General features: G+C 41.4%; 1 protein-coding gene across 7 annotated transcripts in view; it reads left to right on the plus strand.

Annotated features, from left to right (window-relative positions):
* The window catches only part of MYO7B (myosin VIIB), a 222,068-nt gene that overhangs the window by 134,489 nt on the left and 68,238 nt on the right, over nt 1-19,341 (plus strand). For 6 of the 7 annotated variants that reach the window (XR_008891050.1, XM_056564675.1, XM_056564677.1 and 3 more), the window contains 8 exons: nt 8,060-8,197; nt 11,919-12,077; nt 13,130-13,222; nt 15,999-16,093; nt 17,603-17,687; nt 17,793-18,011; nt 18,358-18,474; nt 18,567-18,764. Coding sequence is in view for 6 of the 7 variants with exons in the window: in XM_056564675.1 (XP_056420650.1) it covers nt 8,060-8,197; nt 11,919-12,077; nt 13,130-13,222; nt 15,999-16,093; nt 17,603-17,687; nt 17,793-18,011; nt 18,358-18,474; nt 18,567-18,764 (1,104 nt within the window). In the remaining variant the exon portion in view is untranslated. The remainder of the gene's footprint in view (nt 1-8,059; nt 8,198-11,918; nt 12,078-13,129; nt 13,223-15,998; nt 16,094-17,602; nt 17,688-17,792; nt 18,012-18,357; nt 18,475-18,566; nt 18,765-19,341) is intronic. The other variant, XM_056564676.1, reaches the window with a different exon arrangement.

A 19,341-nucleotide genomic window follows, 5' to 3' on the forward strand; every position in this document is an offset into this window, starting at 1 on the left:
AATGGTGGATGTGCGGCTATGTTTCTCTATTTGTGTTATAAAACTGATACACATTAAGTGAACATATATGCCATGACTAAAGGTCTGTTGACCTGAAATGCGTCAGCGGATGTATCCTATGCTGTCACTGCTGTAATATTGCCTGATTATACTGCCTTTCCAACTGGAATTATAAAAGGAATTGAATAAATTTCTGATTTTAAGGTGCTGGCTCTTTCAGTTGTTTCCAATTTATGTAGGTTTTATTTTGTTTTACTTCTTTTAAAAAAAATTATAACTTTTTGTATGAAAATTTGCATGTTTAAAAATGTCCTCCTCTGACTTCTATAACTTTTTTATTTTTCTGTATGCGGGGATGTATGGGGCTAATTTTTTTGCGCCATGGTCTATAGTTTTTATCGGTACCATTTTTGTTTTCATAAGACTTTTTGAACACTTTTTATAAAAATTTTTAGGGTATACAAAGTGACCATAAATACACAACTTTGGACTTTAGTATTTTTCTATGCATATGCCATTGACTAAAATTACCTCTATGAAACTTACTATTGACAGTCCTAGCTTGAAAATCATACTAAGTACCTCAGATCTGGCCAAGTCACTTTATAGTATATATGCTCTCTTCTCCTGGTATTACCAGACTATTTGACAAGGCTCTTTGTAAGTGGTCAGCGGATATCCCTGGCTTATCCACAGATGACTGGTAAGATTTAGTAGATTATTTTCTAACCTATGTGATTAGTGCAAGAGATGTTTTGATCCAATATATATTTCTACATATGGTTTATTATACAGCAGTAAGGCTCAAAATACTGGGCTGCAAATTATGCATGTTTTAAATGCCACACTGAACAAGGTATTTTTTTACATTCTGTCTGGTCCTGTGGGTTATCCCAAGGTTAAAAGCTAGAAATGTAGGAGAATAGAAAAAGGAGATACGGGCGCTCTCTGGCGTAGTAGGTTGATTTCTTGATGAAAAATAAGGAAGAGAAGGAGAGATGCCCACCACCGAACCTATGTGATGGTACTGACCTCTGGGAGCTGTGCGTGGGGTATAGCACAGCTCTGAAGGAGTTATCGGTAAGTGGTGGGATGCTTCAGCTTGTTGCTCGGTGCCCCCTTGTCCGTCACTCCAAGGACAATAATGGAAAGGAAGTGTAGAAAATGCAGGGGTTCTGACCTCCGAGCGCTACTGTGATCATGAAATTATGCGAAGATGGCAAGGGTACACAGGAACTTTTTTTAATTATAAATAAAAGTGACAACTGGACAACGCGTTTCGGCATGTTCTAACGCCTTCCTCAGGTCCATAAATATATCTAAAAATGTACACATGTATACATGTTTAAAATAAAAATAAAGGATACTGAGATAAAATAAAAGATAAATGCAGAATAAAGGAGTCGGAAGTCTGTGAAATCCATCGAGAAAGATATATATACCAGTGATGTAAAAACCAGGTGGTATGAAGATTCAAACTGAAATAAGAAGCTCAAGGTAAAATGAATAGGCAGCTACTTTTAATAGGCTATGAGGCTGGGGTTTACCCAGAGAGAGGTATCATTGTGGTGAGCTGGAAGATTGCAGTAGTTGTAAAGGAAGTATGGTACTCACTTTTATGGTGTCCTGTTCGGGTTTCCTGTGTGCTGGCCGTAAGCTCGTGTGTCAGTGTGCCAGTATTTATCTGGCAGCTTAACGCACGCTGACCAGGGGGGCTTCCGGTCATGCGCACCAGCCTACGCGTGCTTGGCGCGTGGCACCTGCTGGCGCATCGCGAGTGTAATTCGCGTGCGCATGGCAGTTAGGTGCGCACAGCGGGGCTAACCATTTAAACATGTATACATATGTACATTTTTACAGTTATCTTTATAATAAAAACGTTCCTGTGTACCTTTGGCATCTTCGCATAATTTCACGATCACAGTAGCGCTCCAAGTTTAAAAGCTATCACCAATTGATAAACTAGCTAATTGTTTAACTACTGGGACTTAAAGGGGTTATCCACCATAAGGTGATTTTAGTACATACCCGGCTGACAGTAATGGACATGCTTAGGAAGGCTCTGCGCTTGTCTTGGGGATAAATGCCTTTGTTGTGAGATTACCATAACACTGTGGCTAGCTTTTTGTGAACTAGTATTTCCTCTTTGACTTTTCTTTTTTTGACTACAAATCCCATAATTCCATTTTCCTCCCTCCCACACCTCAGCCACCCCACCTATTGAAACATAAATGAGCTACAGACCTGTGGTTTTCAATCAGGGTGCCTACAGCTGTTGGATTAATTGCAGATTGATCCCTCCACCCATTGAAGCAGACAGGCTCCCTGTCATCAACTGACTAGTGAGTCAGGTCTCGGTCGCATTGCAAGCTGGGAAAAATCTGAGACAACAGTCATTTTGTATGCTGTTAAAAATAAATAGTGGGGTGACAATCACATAAGAATTGTGAGAAAAGCATCACACACAGGTACAGACACTATATTATGAACTACACTAACTTTACAACACCAGTAGCATAGTCAAATAAAAAAAAATCCTGGAATACCCCTTTAAACCATGAGAACGAAGGACTGTTATCCTCTGAAATAATGAAGCAGCAGGGCATAAGCTCAGCAACCACAACATTCACTGTCTATGGTTGTACAGAAAGGGGGAGATTTATTAAAACCTGTCCTGAGGAAAAGTTGCTGAGTTGCCCATAGCAACCAATCAGTTTAAATTTTTCAGAGGCTTTTTCAAAAATGAAAGAAGCAATCTGGTTGCTATGGGAAACTTTTCCTCTGGACAGGTTTTGATCAATCTTCCCCTATAGAGTGTAGAAAGCAGTTGATACTATCCTTTCCGTTCTACCTCTGTCCTGCTGTCCATCGATGATGATTTAAGTTTTATAGATTTACGAAAAACCTTTTTAAGATTTTACCCCCAACACTTTAGTGACTGACACTTTTTACATTCTACCTGTACAATTACATTTTGGTTCAATTTTATCCCAATATATAACTTTGGAATTAGCAGAGTCTTTTCCTTTTTCCTGTTTGTAAGGCGTACTCCAGGATAGTTTTTTTTTTTATAAAAACATTATTATTTTGCCCGCTATAAATAAACATCCACTAAATCTCAGGCTGCTTCCCTGGTGCCTCCATTGTCCTGCTGCGGTCCCCAGTGCTTTCCTCTTCCTGGTTCCCTGTGGTTAATAGACATGTGCAGAACCAAAAATTATTTTTTTTCATTTTGTTAGTTTTTTTTTTTTTTTTTAATTTTCGGTTCTGTGAATATTTGGAATGCTGTGCATTCGTCATATTCGGTTTTCGGATGCATCCACGAATTTTTTTTCGTTTTCGGATGCATTCGTTTAAAAAACTGATGCATTCGTTAAAAACAATGAATGCATTCATTAATTCAGATTTTTGGTTCTGCACATGTCTAGTGATCCCTCAACATACGATGGTAATTCGTATGTTGAGGGATTCGTGCAATGTAAAAAAGTAAAGTCCTACTCACCTATCCCCGCTGCTCCCGTTGGGTTCCTCGGTACTCTGCTGGGCTCTGCTGGGCTCTCCTGGTCTTCTCTGGTCCTCCGCTGTCTGCCGCAAGGCCTTACTGGGCCTCCGTAGCGACGTCATCACGTCGCTGTGCACGCCGTTCCTATTGGATGACGGGACGGCGTGCGCAATGGCGTCATAACGACGTCAGAGGGAGACCCGTATGAAGGCCCCGGACCAGCCGAGGACCCACCGGAGGAAGGCCCGGAGCAGCGCGGAAAGGTGAGTGAACCTGCCCGGGCTGCTTCAACTGCTATCCGGCAGCAGCTTAACCCCTTAAGGACTGAGCCCTTTTTCACCTTTTTTTGCAAATCTGACCACTGTCACTTTAAACATTAATAACTCTGGAATGCTTTTAGTTATCATTCTGATTCCGAGATTGTTTTTTCGTGACATATTCTACTTTAACGTAGTGGTAACATTTTTTGGTAACTTGCATCCTTTCTTGGTGAAAAATCCCAAAATTTGATGAAAAATTTGAAAATTTAGCATTTTTCTAACTTTGAAGCTCTCTGCTTGTAAGGAAAATGGATATTCCAAATAATTATTTTTTTTATTCACATATACAATATGTCTACTTTATATTTGCATCATAAAATTGATGAGTTTTTACTTTTGGAAGACACCAGAGGGCGTCAAAGTTCCGTAGCAATTTTCCAATTTTTCAAAAAATTTTGAAACTCGCTTTTTTTCAGGGACCAGTTCAGGTTTGAAGTGGATTTGAAGGGTCTTCATATTAGAAATACCCTACAAATGACCCCATTATAAAAACTGCACCCCCGAAAGTATTCAAAATGACATTCAGTAAGCGTTTTAACCCTTTACGGGTTTCACAGGAATAGCAGCAAAGTGAAGGAGAAAATTCACAATCTTCATTTTTTACACTCGCATGTTCTTGTAGACCCAATTTTTGAATTTTTGCAAGGGGTAAAAAGGAGAAAAGTTTTACTTGTATTTGAAACCCAATTTCTCTCGAGTAAGCACATACCGCATATGTCTATGTTAATTGTTCGGCGGGCGCAGTAGAGGGCTCAGAAGGGAAGGAGCGTCAAATGGTTTTTGGGGGGCATGTCACCTTTAGGAAGCCCCTATGGTGCCAGAACAGCAAAAAAAAAACACATGGCATACCATTTTGGAAACTAGACCCCTCGGGGAACGTAACAAGGGGTAATGTGAACCTTAATACCCCACAGGTGATTCACGACTTTTGCATATGTAAAAAAAACTAAAAAACATTTTTTACCTAAAATGCTTGGTTTCCCTAAAATTTTACATTTTTAAAAAGGGTAATAGCAGAAAATACCCCCCCAAATTTGAAGCCCAATTTCTCCCGATTCAGAAAACACCCCATTTGGGGGTGAAAAGTGCTCTGCTGGCGCACTACTGGTCTCAGAAGAGAAGGAGTCACATTTGGCTTTTTTGAAGGAAATTTTGCTCTGGGGGCATGCCGCATTTAGGAAGCCCCTATGGTGCCAGGACAGCAAAAAAAAAAAACACATGGCATACCATTTTGGAAACTAGACCCCTCGGGGAACGTAACAAGGGGTAAAGTGAACCTTAATACCCTACAGGTGTTTCACGACTTTTGCATATGTAAAAAAAAATAAAAAAATTTACCTAAAATGCTTGGTTTCCCAAAAAATTTACATTTATACAAAGGGTTAAAGCAGAAAATACCCCCCAAAATTTGAAGCCCAATTTCTCCCGATTCAGAAAACACCCCATATGGGGGTGAAAAGTGCTCTGTTGGCGCACTACAGGTCTCAGAAGAGAAGGAGTCACATTTGGCTTTTTGAAAGCAAATTTTGCTCTGGGGGCATGCCGCATTTAGGAAGCCCCTATGGTGCCAGGACCGCAAAATAACCCCACATGGCATACCATTTTGGAAACTAGAGCCCTCGGGGAATGTAACAAGGGGTTAAGTGAACCTTAATACCCCACAGGCGTTTCACGACTATTGCATATGTAAAAAAAATAAAAAAAATTTTACCTAAAATGCTTCTTTTCCCAAAAACTTTACATTTTTAAAAAGGGTAAAAGCAGAAAATACCCCCCAAAATTTGAAGCCCAATTTCTCCCGAGTACGGCGATACCCCATATGTGACCCTTAACTGTTGCCTTGAAATACGACAGGGCTCCAAAGTGAGAGCGCCATGCGCATTTGAGGCCTAAATTAGGGATTGCATAGGGGTGGACATAGGGGTATTCTACGCCAGTGATTCCCAAACAGGGTGCCTCCAGCTGTTGCAAAACTCCCAGCATGCCTGGACAGTCAACGGCTGTCCCACAATACTGGGAGTTGTTGTTTTGCAACAGCTGGAGGCTCCGTTTTGGAAACCGTGGCTTATCCAGACGTTTTTCATTTTTATTGGGGAGGGGAGGGGGGCTGTGTAGGAGTATGTGTATATGTAGTGTTTTTTACTTTTTATATTATTTTTTGGTAGTGTAGTGTAGTGTTTTTAGGGTACAGTCGCACGGGCGGGGGTTCACGGTAGTTTCTCGCTGGCAGTTTGAGCTGTTGCAGAAAATTTGCGGCAGCTCAAACTTTCAGCCAGATACTTACTGTAAGCCTCCGCCCATGTGAGTGTACCCTGTACATTCACATTGGGGGGGACATCCAGCTTTTGCAAAACTACAACTCCCAGCATGCGCTGACAGACTGTACATGCTGAGAGTTTTAGTTTTGCAACAGCTGTAGGCACACTGGTTATGTATCACGGAGTTTGTGACCTTACTCAGTGTTTCAAAACCAGTGTGCCTCCAGCTGTTGCAAAACTACAACTCCCAGCATGTACGGTGCATGGTGTAAGGTGACTGCTGGGAGTTGTAGTTTGCAACAGCTGGAGGCACACTGGTCGTGAAACACTGAGTTAGATAAAAAAACAACTCTAAGTTTCACAACCAGTGTGCCTTCAGCTGTTGCAAAACTACAACTCTCAGCAGTCACCGACAGCCAACGGGCATGCTGGGAGTTGTAGTTATGCAACCAGCAGATGCCTCACTACAACTCCCAGCATGCACTTTAGCTGTTTGTGCAAGCTGGGAGTTGTAGTTATACAACAGCTGAAGGTACACTTTTCCATAGAAAAAATGTGCCTCCAGCTGTTGCAAAACCATAAGTCCCAGCATGCCCATAAGGGAATGCTGGGAGTTGTGGTGGTCTTCCTCCTGCTGTTGCATAACTACAGCTCCCAGCATGCCCTTTTTGCATGCTGGGAGTTGTTGCTAAGCAACAGCAGGAGGCTGTAACTCACCTCCTGCTGCTGCTCCATCGCAGGCTGTCCCTCGCCGCCGCCGTCGCTCCTGGGGCCCCGATCCCAACATGGACGCCGGGGATCGGGGTCACCAGCACCCGGGTCGTCTTCCCGCTCACGCCCTCCGCAAGAGGGGCGGAGCGGGTGCGGGAGTGACGCCCGCAGCAGGCGCCCTGATTGGTCGGCCGGTAATCCGGCCGACGAATCAGGGTGATCGTGAGGTGGCACCAGTGCCACCTCACCCCTGCAGGCTCTGGCTGTTCGGGGCCGTCAGAGACGGCCCCGAACAGCCAGTAATTCCGGGTCACCGGGTCACTGGAGACCCGATTGACCCGGAATCGCCGCAGATCGCTGGACTGAATTGTCCAGCGATCTGCGGCGATCGCCGACATGGGGGGGGCATAATGACCCCCCTGGGCGATATGCCGGGATGCCTGCTGAACGATTTCAGCAGGCATCCGGCTCCGGTCCCCAACCGGCTAGCGGTGGGGGCCGGAATTCCCACGGGCGTATGGATACGCCCTGCGTCCTTAAGGACTCGGGATGCAGGGCGTATCCATACGCCCTGCTTCCTTAAGAGGTTAAGCATTATGCACTGCCGGATAGCAGTTGATGCATGGCCCCGACATTCGGTATACTGATAACGAATGCATTCGTTGTTCGTTAACATGCAAATTTGTTATGCGTTAGTTGACAAATGCATTCGTTAACTGTATATTCGTATGCTTTTTCAGGATTTTGTGATTTTTTTTTCGTGCATTCTTTTCGTAACGAACATCCGAAAACGGGAACATTTTTTTAGTTCGTTACGAAACGAATTGCACATGTCCAGTGGTTAATACTTCACGTTATGGCTCTGCAAATCGTGTGCTGCACTTACGGGCCAGTGATTGGCTGAGGTGCAATTTGACGTATTTAGCTCCGACACTGGTCTTCTTCCTGGTGCCAGGGCTCAATACATCACGTATCGCTTAGCCAATCGCTGGCTGAGGCGTGAAATGGTTGTGGCCAGCAATTCCCTGAGAGTCAGGCAAGACTTCATCATCTGTGGTCAAATACCTATTAGTTGTCAGAGGAGTGTTCATAAAAGATACTGCTGACTCCAAGTTCAACAGAGGTTCATAGACAGTCAAACGAACTTTCCATACTTATAATACAGTAGTGTTCCAGCTATAATAGAGACTAATCAACAGGATTTTAGCTAAAAGTACAACCTCAACTTGTACCTTACAATAGATTTCATAAGTATATTCTGCCTACAGATCACAGATACAAATAAGGCCTTACCCACTCTTGGAGGACAATTCAAACAGTCCCTGGAGCAGCTGATGAAAATTTTGGCCAGTTGTCAACCCTATTTTGTTCGCTGCATCAAACCGAATGAGCTTAAGAAGCCTTTGGTAGGTGTTACTCTTCATGTTGCCAAATAAACATGTACAGTTATGTGTTGTTAATTTAAATAAATATCCAAGAGATCCACTTTGTGTATGTGCTTAGATAAACAAACAGATAAACAGCTTCATTCTCTAAGATCTCAGCTCACATTAAGTCTTAGGTATTTTACTATGGTTTATTATTTTTTTATTGGTTACTAAATCTTGATTTTTGGTATATGCTAAGCTAAGTTTAACTAAAACTTAAAATGTACAGATGTTTCTAATGTCCCATCTGATATTCCTGGCCTCACCTGTTCCAGGCTATTTTTTTGAGTGTTTCATATATTTAGAATACTATTTTTTAATTAACCATCTATAGCTATGTCTTAGACCATATTGTCAGCCTTTAAAAAAATCAGTTTTTCATGCAAAAACAACTAAAATATTATTGTCAGTTTTTACAGCAATTTTTGGCATGATTAAAGGAAAACTGTCAGCCTGTTCACTAACACTAAACCCAATATACTTGGTTATAATGTGGGTGAACTGGAGTCCAATGAGGGGTCACTTACTTAAAGGGGTACTCCGGGGAAAACCTTTTTTCTTTTAAATCAACTGGTTCCAGAAAGTTAAACATATTTGTAAATTACTTCTATTAAAAAATCTTAATCCTTCCAGTACTTATTAGCTGCTGAATGCTACAGAGGAAATTCCTTTCTTTTTGGAACACTGATGACATCACGAACACAGTGCTCTCTGCTGACATCTCTGTCCATTTTAGCAACTGTGCATAGCAGATGTATGCTAAAGGCAGCATGGTGGCTCAGTGGTTAGCTGCAGTGCTGGGGCCTTGGGTTCAAATCCCACTAAGGACAACAATAAATAAAGAGTTATTATTATAATGACGTCAGCAAAGAGCACTGTGCTCGTGATGTCATCAGAGAGAATTCCAAAAAGAAAAGAATTTCCTCTGTAGTATTCAGCAGTTAATAAGTACAGGAAGGATTAAGATTTTTTAATAGAAGTAATTTACAAATCTGTTTAACTTTCTGGCACCAGTTGATTTAAAAGAAAAAAGGTTTTCACCAGAGTACCCCTTTAAATATGTCCAGTAGGTCCTGAGATATGTCCCCCAGAAGATCCTATGCTAAATTCACCGGCTCAATTTACATACCCATTATCTGTGACTCCACTTCATTAGGATGTGAAATCACAGACAATGAATATGTGAATTGATTCAGTGAAGCCCCGTCCCCTGCGTGTGATTCACTGAATTTAGCAAAGGATCTTCTGGGGGACATATCTCAGGACCTACGCATACTCAAGTAAGTGACCCCTCCTTGGACTCCTGTTCACCCATAATATAACCCAGTGTATTAGGTTTAGTGTGGGTGAACAGGCTGACAGTTTTCCTTTAAAGCGTACCCGTCACCAAACTAAATGTTTACTATATTGTTCCTTATGTCATAATAAGACACTTTGCTATTTAATTGCTGTTAAAATTCTCAACCTTTATGTTTCTAATGTGAAACAACGGCCACTAGGTGGCTCTGTTCTGTTCCCTGCACAAGTCAAACAGTTAGTTTGGTCTCCTCCCGGCCTGGCAGGAGACCAAACTCAGGAAGTGCGTGCGGGGCATGGCGAGGCACAGCTCTAGCAGGCTTCAGTGATGTCATGTCTGCTGGGGAACGCCCACTTTCTCCTGCTGGGAGCTCACACAGTGTGATTAAGGGGAAAGGTATGATATGGAGCTTTTAAAGCTCGGAAATTTTTTGAAGGGCAGGAGGGGTGTTAGGAGTAGTTAGGGAATTAGTTTAGAAAATATGGTTTTATGATAGGTACTCTTTAAGGGTACATTCCCACACGGCGTATTTGCTGCTGCGTATTTTATTTTCTCTGTTGAAGTCAATGGGTAGGAAAATACGCAGCACCAAATACGCACCAAATACGCAGCAAAATACGCCGTGTGGGAACGTACCCTTAGGCTGCAAATACTGATCAAACAAAGTCTTCTTGTTCAGTCATAAATGGCTAAAAAAGGATACGTATTTATGATCAACTACTGTCCCGTTTTACTGCTGAGTTAAAAAAAAAAAAAGGCAGGTTATTTTTGCCTGCTCTTTAGCCCTAAAAAGATCAATTTTATGTGCTTTTTACAGTTTATAAAATGAGCAAACATTATGGGGGTAATTTATCAAGACTGGCGTTTCACACCTTGATCGTAATGTGAAAGCACATTGCTTTCTGCTTTCCTGATTTATTAGGACGCGCACACCTCTCAATAAATCAGGCAGTAAAACTGCCCATATGCCTTGCTTCTGAAATCTACGTTAGCTCAATTTCGATGAATAGAACTTGCAGGAACTCTTGGGTTTGCCTTTCAAACTAATTATACCAATTCTTACTTACCTGTGAATCCATCTTTACCCTCACAAAAAAAAGAGGGATTTTTAATGACATGTGTTTTTTTTATAAATCTTTATGAATGAGAGAACTAAATAAAAATAACAGAACTAAATACAAATAACATAAGCCCAGGAAGTCTAAATAACAGTGTTTTTGCATTTTGCTCTATAATTGCCTTATGGGATTATGTTAGGCCTGAGGGGTTGCTACATAACTAGATGAAATGTATTGCATATTACAAGAAGCATCACATATATCAAAGGGGTACTTCGGTGGAAGACAAATTTTTTTAAATCAACTTGTGCAGGAAAATTAAACAGATTAGTAAATGACTTAATCCTCCAGGTTTTATCAGCTGCTGTATGCATTGGAGGAAATTGTGTAGTTAGTTTCAGTCTGACCACAGTGCTCTCTGCTGGCACCTCTGTCCATGTCAGAAACTGTCCGGAGCAGGAGAGGTTTGCTATGGGCATTTACTCCTACTCTGGACAGTTCCTGACACGGACAGAGGTGTCAGCAGAGAGCACTGTGGTCAGACTGAAAAGAACCACTACACTTCCTCTGTAGTATACAGCAGCTGATAAGTACTTCAAAGGATTAAGATTTTCAAATGACAGTTGACAAAAAAAAAAAGTTTTTCCACCAGAGTACCCCTTGAGGGTGCGTTCACATGCTATTACTAGCAGCGAGTTTCCCGCTGTGGGAATCCTGCTGCGAGTTACCCTACCATTGATTTAAATGGGTCCACAGACAGTCCACAATAGTTTCAGATTTGAGGACTGTCTAGCGTAACTCGCAGTGGGTTTCCCGCAGCGGGAAACCCGCTGATAGTTACAAGTGTGTGAATGCACCCTTAAAGGGGTACTCCGCCGCTAAGACATCTTATCCCCTATCCAAAGGATAGGGGATAAGATGCCTGACCGCGGGGGTCCCACCGCTGGGGACCCCTGTGATCTTCCACGCCGCACCCAGTTAGACAGCTGTTACGTCCCCTCCATAGGCTTGCATTGAGGGGGCGGAGCCATGACATCACACGGGGGCGGAGCCGTGACGTCACTATGCTCCGTCCCTGTGATCGCTAGTAATCAGACCCGGAGCGAGCACGCTCCGGGGGCTGATTCTAACGGGGTGCGGCGTGAAAGATCACGGGGGTCCCCAGTGGCGGGACCCCCGCGGTCAGGCATCTTATCCCCTATCCTTTGGATAGGGGATAAGATGTCTTAGTGCCGGAGTACCCCTTTAAGGAAGCAAAGAGCACAAGTTAGTTACATGGTACATTTAGAAAATATTCATCTTTGTGTCATTACCTTTCCAACTGTTAGTCCTTATGTTTCTTTAGTTGTTTGATCGAGAATTGTGTATTCGACAATTGAGATACTCTGGAATGATGGAGACTATACGAATTCGAAAGGCAGGATATCCCATACGTTACACTTTCGCTGATTTCTTTCACCGATTTAGAGTGTTACTGCCATTAAATTCCTCTGCTCGCAATAAGGTAATAGTTTACTGTTCTTCACACAAGTATATCATTTCATATAAAATAATTTAAGTATTAGCATTTTATTCCATCAGGGTAAATATTAAAGGTGTATTTCCATCTTCAGCATCTATAAATGTCTTGTAGTTGATGCTTGTACCTCCATTCGCTGCTGTGGGGAATGAGGCCAGGTGAGTCACATGTATTAGGCTATGTTCACAAGTCCGGAATGTTCCTTGTGGACATTACAGAGAGTGCGGTCGCGAGGACCGCACGCTGTCTCACAGACAGCTATGCATTCCGTGTGGTGTGGTCCTTTGGCTAGGGGAAAAGATGTCTAGGGGAGGAGTACCCCTATAAAGATATCATCCATCGGTTAGGAGCTGCCTTACACCGAATCCCAGGGAAGGCTGCACCGTCCTTAGATGCTATGAGAGGTGGTTGTGTATGATACACAACCACAAAAGGTGAGCGCAACCATCTGGAAATAACTTGCACTCGGCAAGATGTAATAGATCTGAGTGATTCTTTATTTCATAGCCAATAATAGACACATTTCGAGACAACACTTTCCGAGACAACACAATTTTACATTGAAAAAGAGACAGTGTGTATTCTCGAAACGCGTCTGTTATTGGCTATGAAATAAAGAATCACTCAGATCTATTACATCTTGCCAAGTGCAAGTTACCTCCAGATGGTTGCGCCAACGATTCCCGGACCTGCTTAAAGATTGAAATTAGTGGGCCACTGCTGCTGTGGAATGTCCGCACAGAATATTCATGCAGAATTCCTGTAGGATCTCACACAGATGAAAAACCTAAATGAAAAACCTAAACCTTAAAAAAAAAAAACTGTGTCGGCACATCAGATTGTTGCTTGAAAGGTGATTCACAACCCATCAACAAGCTATGTGAAAACAACCCTATAAAAATCCAATTAGTTTGAGTAACATTCCCAGCATGATACTATAGTGCATTTATACAAAAGAATACCCAATCCATCTTCATCAGTATATTAATAGTTGTCTCATATATTTTATTTATTTATATTGTTTATTTCTGTATTAGTGGGACCATCTTGCTTGTTCCATTGACATTGTTGGGGCAGTCATTGGAAAAGATAGCGACTGGAAGGTAGGAAAGACAAAGCTTTTCTTAAAGGTAAGATTTTAAATATAAATCCTGGCAAATTGGTGTCATTCATTTCTAGAATCATTTGTAGAATCATTTGGACTTAATTACTGCCCTAGCACTCAATTGGACTAGGTTCACAACATGTTTTTCTGTACTACTGAAAGGATCTATCTTAACAGGAAACAACAGGAGGCTTTTCAAGATCCAAAACTGTTTTTTTGGAAAGATTTTGCCAATTGCAAGTTTTAGGGTATGTTCACACAACAGAATTTCCACAATTCTGCAAAGCTGGAGAAGGCTATAAGAAGATAGCAAAACGTTTTCAGATGTCAAAATCCTCTGTTCGGAATGTAATTAAGAAATGGCAGTCATCAGGAAGAGTGGAAGTTAAAGCAAGATCTGGAAGACCTAGAAAAATATCGGACAGAACAGCTCGCATGATTGTGAGAAAAACAATTCAAAACCCACGTTTGACTGCACAATCCCTCCAGAAAGATCTGGCAGACACTGGAGTTGTGGTACACTATTCCACTATAAAGAGATACTTGTACAAATATGGTCTTCATGGAAGAGTCATCAGAAGAAAACCTCTTCTACGTCCTCACCACAAAAATCAGCGTTTGAACTTTGCAAATGAACATATAGACAAGCCTGATGCATTTTGGAAAAAAAGTTCTGTGGACCGATGAGGTTAATTGAACTTTTTGGCCAGAATGAGCAAAGGTACGTTTGGAGAAGAAGGAGAACAGAATTTAATGAAAAGAACCTCTGTCCAACTGTTAAGCATGGGGGTGGATCAATCATGCTTTGGGGTTGTATTGCAGCCAGTTGCACAGGGAACATCTCATGAGTAGAAGGAAAAACTTGATGCCATCTGTGAAAAAAACTGAAGTTAAAGAAAGGATGAATCCACGGGGGATTACATCAAGAGGCGTAAACTGAAGGTTTTGCCATGGCCTTCACAATCTATGGATAGACCTTAAAAGAGCAGTGCGTGACGGACAGCCCAGAAATCTCAAAGAACTGTAATACTTTTGTAAGGAAGAATGGGCAAAGATACCTCAAACAAGAATTGAAAGACTCTTGGCTGGCTACAAAAAGCGTTTACAAGCTGTGAGACTTGCCAAAGGGGGCAGTACAAGATATTAAAGGGGTATTCCAGGAAAAAACTTTTTTATATATATCAATTGGCTCCAGAAAGTTAAACAGATTTGTAAATGACTTCTATTAAAAAATCTTAATCCTTTCAGTACTTATGAGCTTCTGAAGTTAAGGTTGTTCCTTTCTGTCTAAGTGCTCTCTGATGACACGTGTCTCGGGAAACGCCCAGTTTAGAAGATGTTTGCTATGGAGATTTGCTTCAAAACTGGGCGTTTCCCGAGACACGTGTCATCAGAGACCACTTAGACAGAAATGAACAACCTTAACTTCAGAATCTCATAAGTACTGAAAGGATTAAGATTTTTTTTAATAGAAGTAATTTACAAATCTGTTTAACTTTCTGGAGCCAGTTGATGTATAAAAAAAAGTTTTTTCCTGGATAACCCCTTTAACTCTGCAGGGTGCCCAAACTTTTGCAGACGCCATTTTTTTGTATTTTGTTATTTTGAAAGTGTAAATGATTGAAATATAATCTAACTTTTGTTGACCTATCATAAGAATGTCTAATCTTTAATTTGATGCCTTTTGGAGATTTTTCCATCTTTCCTTGGCTTCTTTATGCACATTAATACAAATTTTTACCTGGGGTGCCCAAACTTTTGATCACCACTGGATGTATATATATATACCGTATTTATCGGGGTATACCACGCATCGGCCTATAACACGCACCCTCATTTTTCCTCGGATATTTGGGTAAAAAAAGTTTTTTACCCAAATATCCATGAAAAAATGAGGGTGCGTGTGTGCGCGTGTATACCCCGATATACCCCCAGGAAAGGCAGGGGGAGAGAGGCCGTCGCTGCCCGCTTCTCTCCCCCTGCCTTTCCTGGGGTCTAGAGCCCTGCTGCCGGCCCTTCTCACCCCCTGGTTATCTGCGCCGCTGCCCGTTCTGTCCCCCTGACTATCGGTGCCGGCGCCGATAGCCAGGGGGAGAGAAGCGGCGCCGACAGCCAGGGGGAGGGAAGGGGCAGCGGCACCCATTGCGGCGCCGCTGCCCCGTTGCCTCCCCCCATCCCCGGTGGCATAATTACCTGAGTCCGGTCCGCGCTGCTCCAGGCCTCCGTCGTGCGTCCCCGGCGTCATTGCTATGCACGGCGCGGCGCATGACGTCAGAGCGCCGCGCCGTTCAGCGCATAGCAATGACGCCGGGGACGCACGACGGAGGCCTGGAGCAGCGCGGACCGGACTCAGGTAATTATGCCACCGGGGATGGGGGGAGGCAACGGGGCAGCGGCGCCGGCAATGGGTGCCGCTGCCCCTTCTCTCTCCCTGGCTATCGGCGCCGGCACCGATAGTCAGGGGGACAGAACGGGCAGCGGCGCCGATAACCAGGGGGTGAAAAGGGCCGACAGCAGCGCTCTAGACCACAGGAAAGGCAGGGGGAGAGAAGCGGGCAGCGACGGCCTCTCTCCCCCTGCCTTTCCTGGGGGTGTATCGGCGTATAACACGCACACAGACTTTAGGCTAAAAATTTTAGCCTAAAAAGTGCGTGTTATACGCCGATAAATACGGTATATATATATATATATATATATATATATACACAGATGTATATTTTGGTACACTTGATATAACTACTAAGTATGTCCCAATACAGCCAAGGAAATAAAGTGTTTGTCTCTCGCTATTCTTTGTTTAGGATCATCATGATACAAAACTGGAGGTGGAACGTGAAAAGGCACTCATATCCAAAGCTGTTCTCATACAAAGGGTTTTAAGGGGATTTAAAGACAGGTATAGTAGCATTGTGTATAGATAACATCAACCATTTTGATCGCCATGGTTTTATGTATTATTGTAGTTTTCTGTATGCTCCCTTTTATCATTGAAATTTAGCAAGTCATTACTGCACTGCTTCAGATTGTATTTGACAACTGGTGTCATTGCTGCCATTATTCTAGCATATAAGTTTCTGATAATAATTCGACAGATGTATTATATATGCTTGTACAGTGTAGGTACTATTGAGCCTGTAGTCATGTTTATCTCACTGCTTATAGCTATTTCAAATGCACCAATTTTTTTTTATTTTTCCATCTACAGACCCATATGAGGGCTTGTTTTGCCTGACCAATTGTACTTTGTGATTACCTGATTAATTTTACCATTAAATGTATGGCAAAACCAAAATAATATTTGTGTGGGAAAATTAAAAAGAAAACTGCAATTTTGCCACTTTTAGAGGGCTATGTTTTTATGCTGTACATTTTATGGTAATACTACTAACATGTTTTGTTTATTCTGTGGGTCCATAAAATTAAATGCAATGAAAATTATACATTTGCTAGCTTTTCTTTTATTATACTGCTTTTTTAAAAAAAACTCTAAAATTGTCTATATACGGGGCTGTATTGGGGCTGTATTTTTGTGCCATGATATGTAATTATTTTTTGTTTTGTACCACTTTTGTTTATATGTGACCCTTCAATAATTTTTTATTTCATTTCTTTTTTTTTGTGATGTGATGACCAAATCTAGCAATGTTTTTTTTTTTTTTTTTTTTTTTTTACGGTTAAGCCGTACATTGTACAGGATCATTAACATCATTATATTTTAATAGTTCAGACATGTATGCATGCTTTGATACCAAATATGTGTATTCATTAATTTTTTTATACTTTATTTGTAAAATGTATTTTTAATGCCCCCGATAGGGGACTATTTATGGAAATAATTTGATTGCTTATACTGTTTAGTGCTATGCATATGCATGGCATTGGTCAGTATAATCTGCAATTTACTTCTCTGGTCTGTAATAAGCAGACCAAAAAAGAAGACTCCAGCAGAGCGGCAGGAGGTGAGTGGGGGGACCTCCGACTGCCATGTTGGGTCATTGGACCCCCACGGTCATGCTGCATTTGGTCTGATGAGCCTTACTAATCCCCCGTTATGCTTCAGATGCCATAATGATCAATATTTATCATGGCATCTAAAGGGTTAATGGTGGGCATCAGTTTGATCAGAGGCACTGACATGTGAAAAAACTTTGTCCACCTGCTGCTCAGATATTCTTGTCTGAAAATCAGCTCAGCATTGTCCTGTGTCTGCAAGATAAGCAATGCAAGTCTATGGAGGGAGAAGGAGGGAGCTCCGTCCCACCAGCTCTGGAAGAACTGAAAATTACAGATGAAGCCTGCAGAGCACAAAATACCATATACCAGTTATATAATGGCCATAGTGCTGCTCTTCATGTACACACACACACAGGACAGCTTATGCTGAAAAGTATCTGTTTCTTTGTAGGAAACGCTTTCTCAGACAGAAAGAGGCTGCTGTGAAGATCCAAGCTGTGTGGAAAGGATACCACGATAGGAAATCCTACCTTAAGGTAATATTGTTATCTTATATTGTCTTTTTTGTCATTTGCTGAACTAAAGCTTTTGTTGAAATGTAAGTGCCATGTTCTTCAAAGGCTCCAACTCTTTTGTTTCAGATGCAACATGGTTTCCAAAGGCTGCAGGCAGTAATAAGAAGCAGGCATATACGTCTTCAGTATCAGAAATCTCAAGCAATAATTACAAAATTAGAGGCCAGGTGTAGAGGTTATCTACTAAGACAGAGGCTTGCAAGGGAAAAAAATGCTATTCTTGTTCTTCAGACATACACTAGGGGTATGCTGGCTCGTAATATGTACAGGAGGATGACAAACAGCGTAAGTATAACCAGAAGCAGACTAAACATTCTGCCTATACCATGTTTTTGTTAACTATTAGAAACAATTCAAAGATGTTTGCTATAGCCAAAGACTGTAGTAAGTTTATATTAAAGGTTCCATAGACATTGTAAGTCTATGAGTGACATCTCCTGCTACAAGTCAGATCAGACAGCAAGCTAGCAAATGAAGTGTACCGCAGAGAAATTCTACTGTCTATGTATAGCAATTGGTTGGAGTCTCCGCACTAAGACTCTGACAAAACAAAACTTTTGAAACGTCTATCTGTCTTTTTAAGTTTTTTTTAAGTGCTAATACTGCTTTAAAATTTTGTTTCCTTATAAAGCAGCAAGAATTGGCAATGGAAAAGAAAAAGAAGATAGTGCAAAAGGAGCTTCTACTACAGCAAGAGAAGGAAAACCTAGAAATAGTCGAGCAAGTGTTTGGATTTTTACCTCTCATGGTAAATGGCACTGAAATGCACAGATTCATTTTACATGTCATAACTATGTTTATGTGAGTAAAACAATTTGATAAAACATATTCTTCCACAAGGATCTAGATTCACAGTCTTTAGATGAAATAGACCTGGACTCGGTCCCTCTTGAGCCGGAAAAAGTGGCGGATCATCTGGCTGAATTCACTTTTCCGAAGTTTGCTGCTACGTACTTTCAGGGCTCTGCAACAGACAACCACATACGGAAGACGTTACATCAGCCACTGTTATATCACGAAGACCATGGTGATGTTCTAGTACGGTTGTCCAGTTTATATTAAATATGTGGCGTTATAATGGTGTTTTATTTATAAAAAATATTTGTGATTGTAATACCAATTAGAATACAAAGAAAAAAGATTGAGCACAACCAAATCCAGAATGGTTTGCCTACAAAATATAGCAGTAGTCATAATTTAATAAAGTAATTAAATATAAATATATTTTATATAAGATAAATATATATAATAAAGTATATGCACACTACTATGTAAATATATAGTATAAACAATAGCCCAGATTTACTATTACAAATGCAACAGAATTGTGGCATAATTTGTGTCTTACATGACTTGCACCACATTTATTTTGAAGTTTAGACAAAAGGTGTGTGGCCATTACAAAACTAGACATGGCCTATATGTGCCAACATTTTGGCACACATTTTTGGCTTAAAGTATGGCAATGAAGAGTTGATCTAAACTTAGATCAGATAGTCTTTAGATATGCCAGATTTCAAACAGACTGATTCATGCACTCCTCCTCTGTCCCCCACCCTGTCCTGCATGATTAGTGTATAGGGCTCAGTGCTGGTAGTCAAACTAATGGAAAATC

The sequence above is a fragment of the Hyla sarda genome, chromosome 3 (assembly GCF_029499605.1).
Source record: "Hyla sarda isolate aHylSar1 chromosome 3, aHylSar1.hap1, whole genome shotgun sequence".
NCBI classification, from domain to species: Eukaryota; Metazoa; Chordata; class Amphibia; order Anura; family Hylidae; genus Hyla; species Hyla sarda.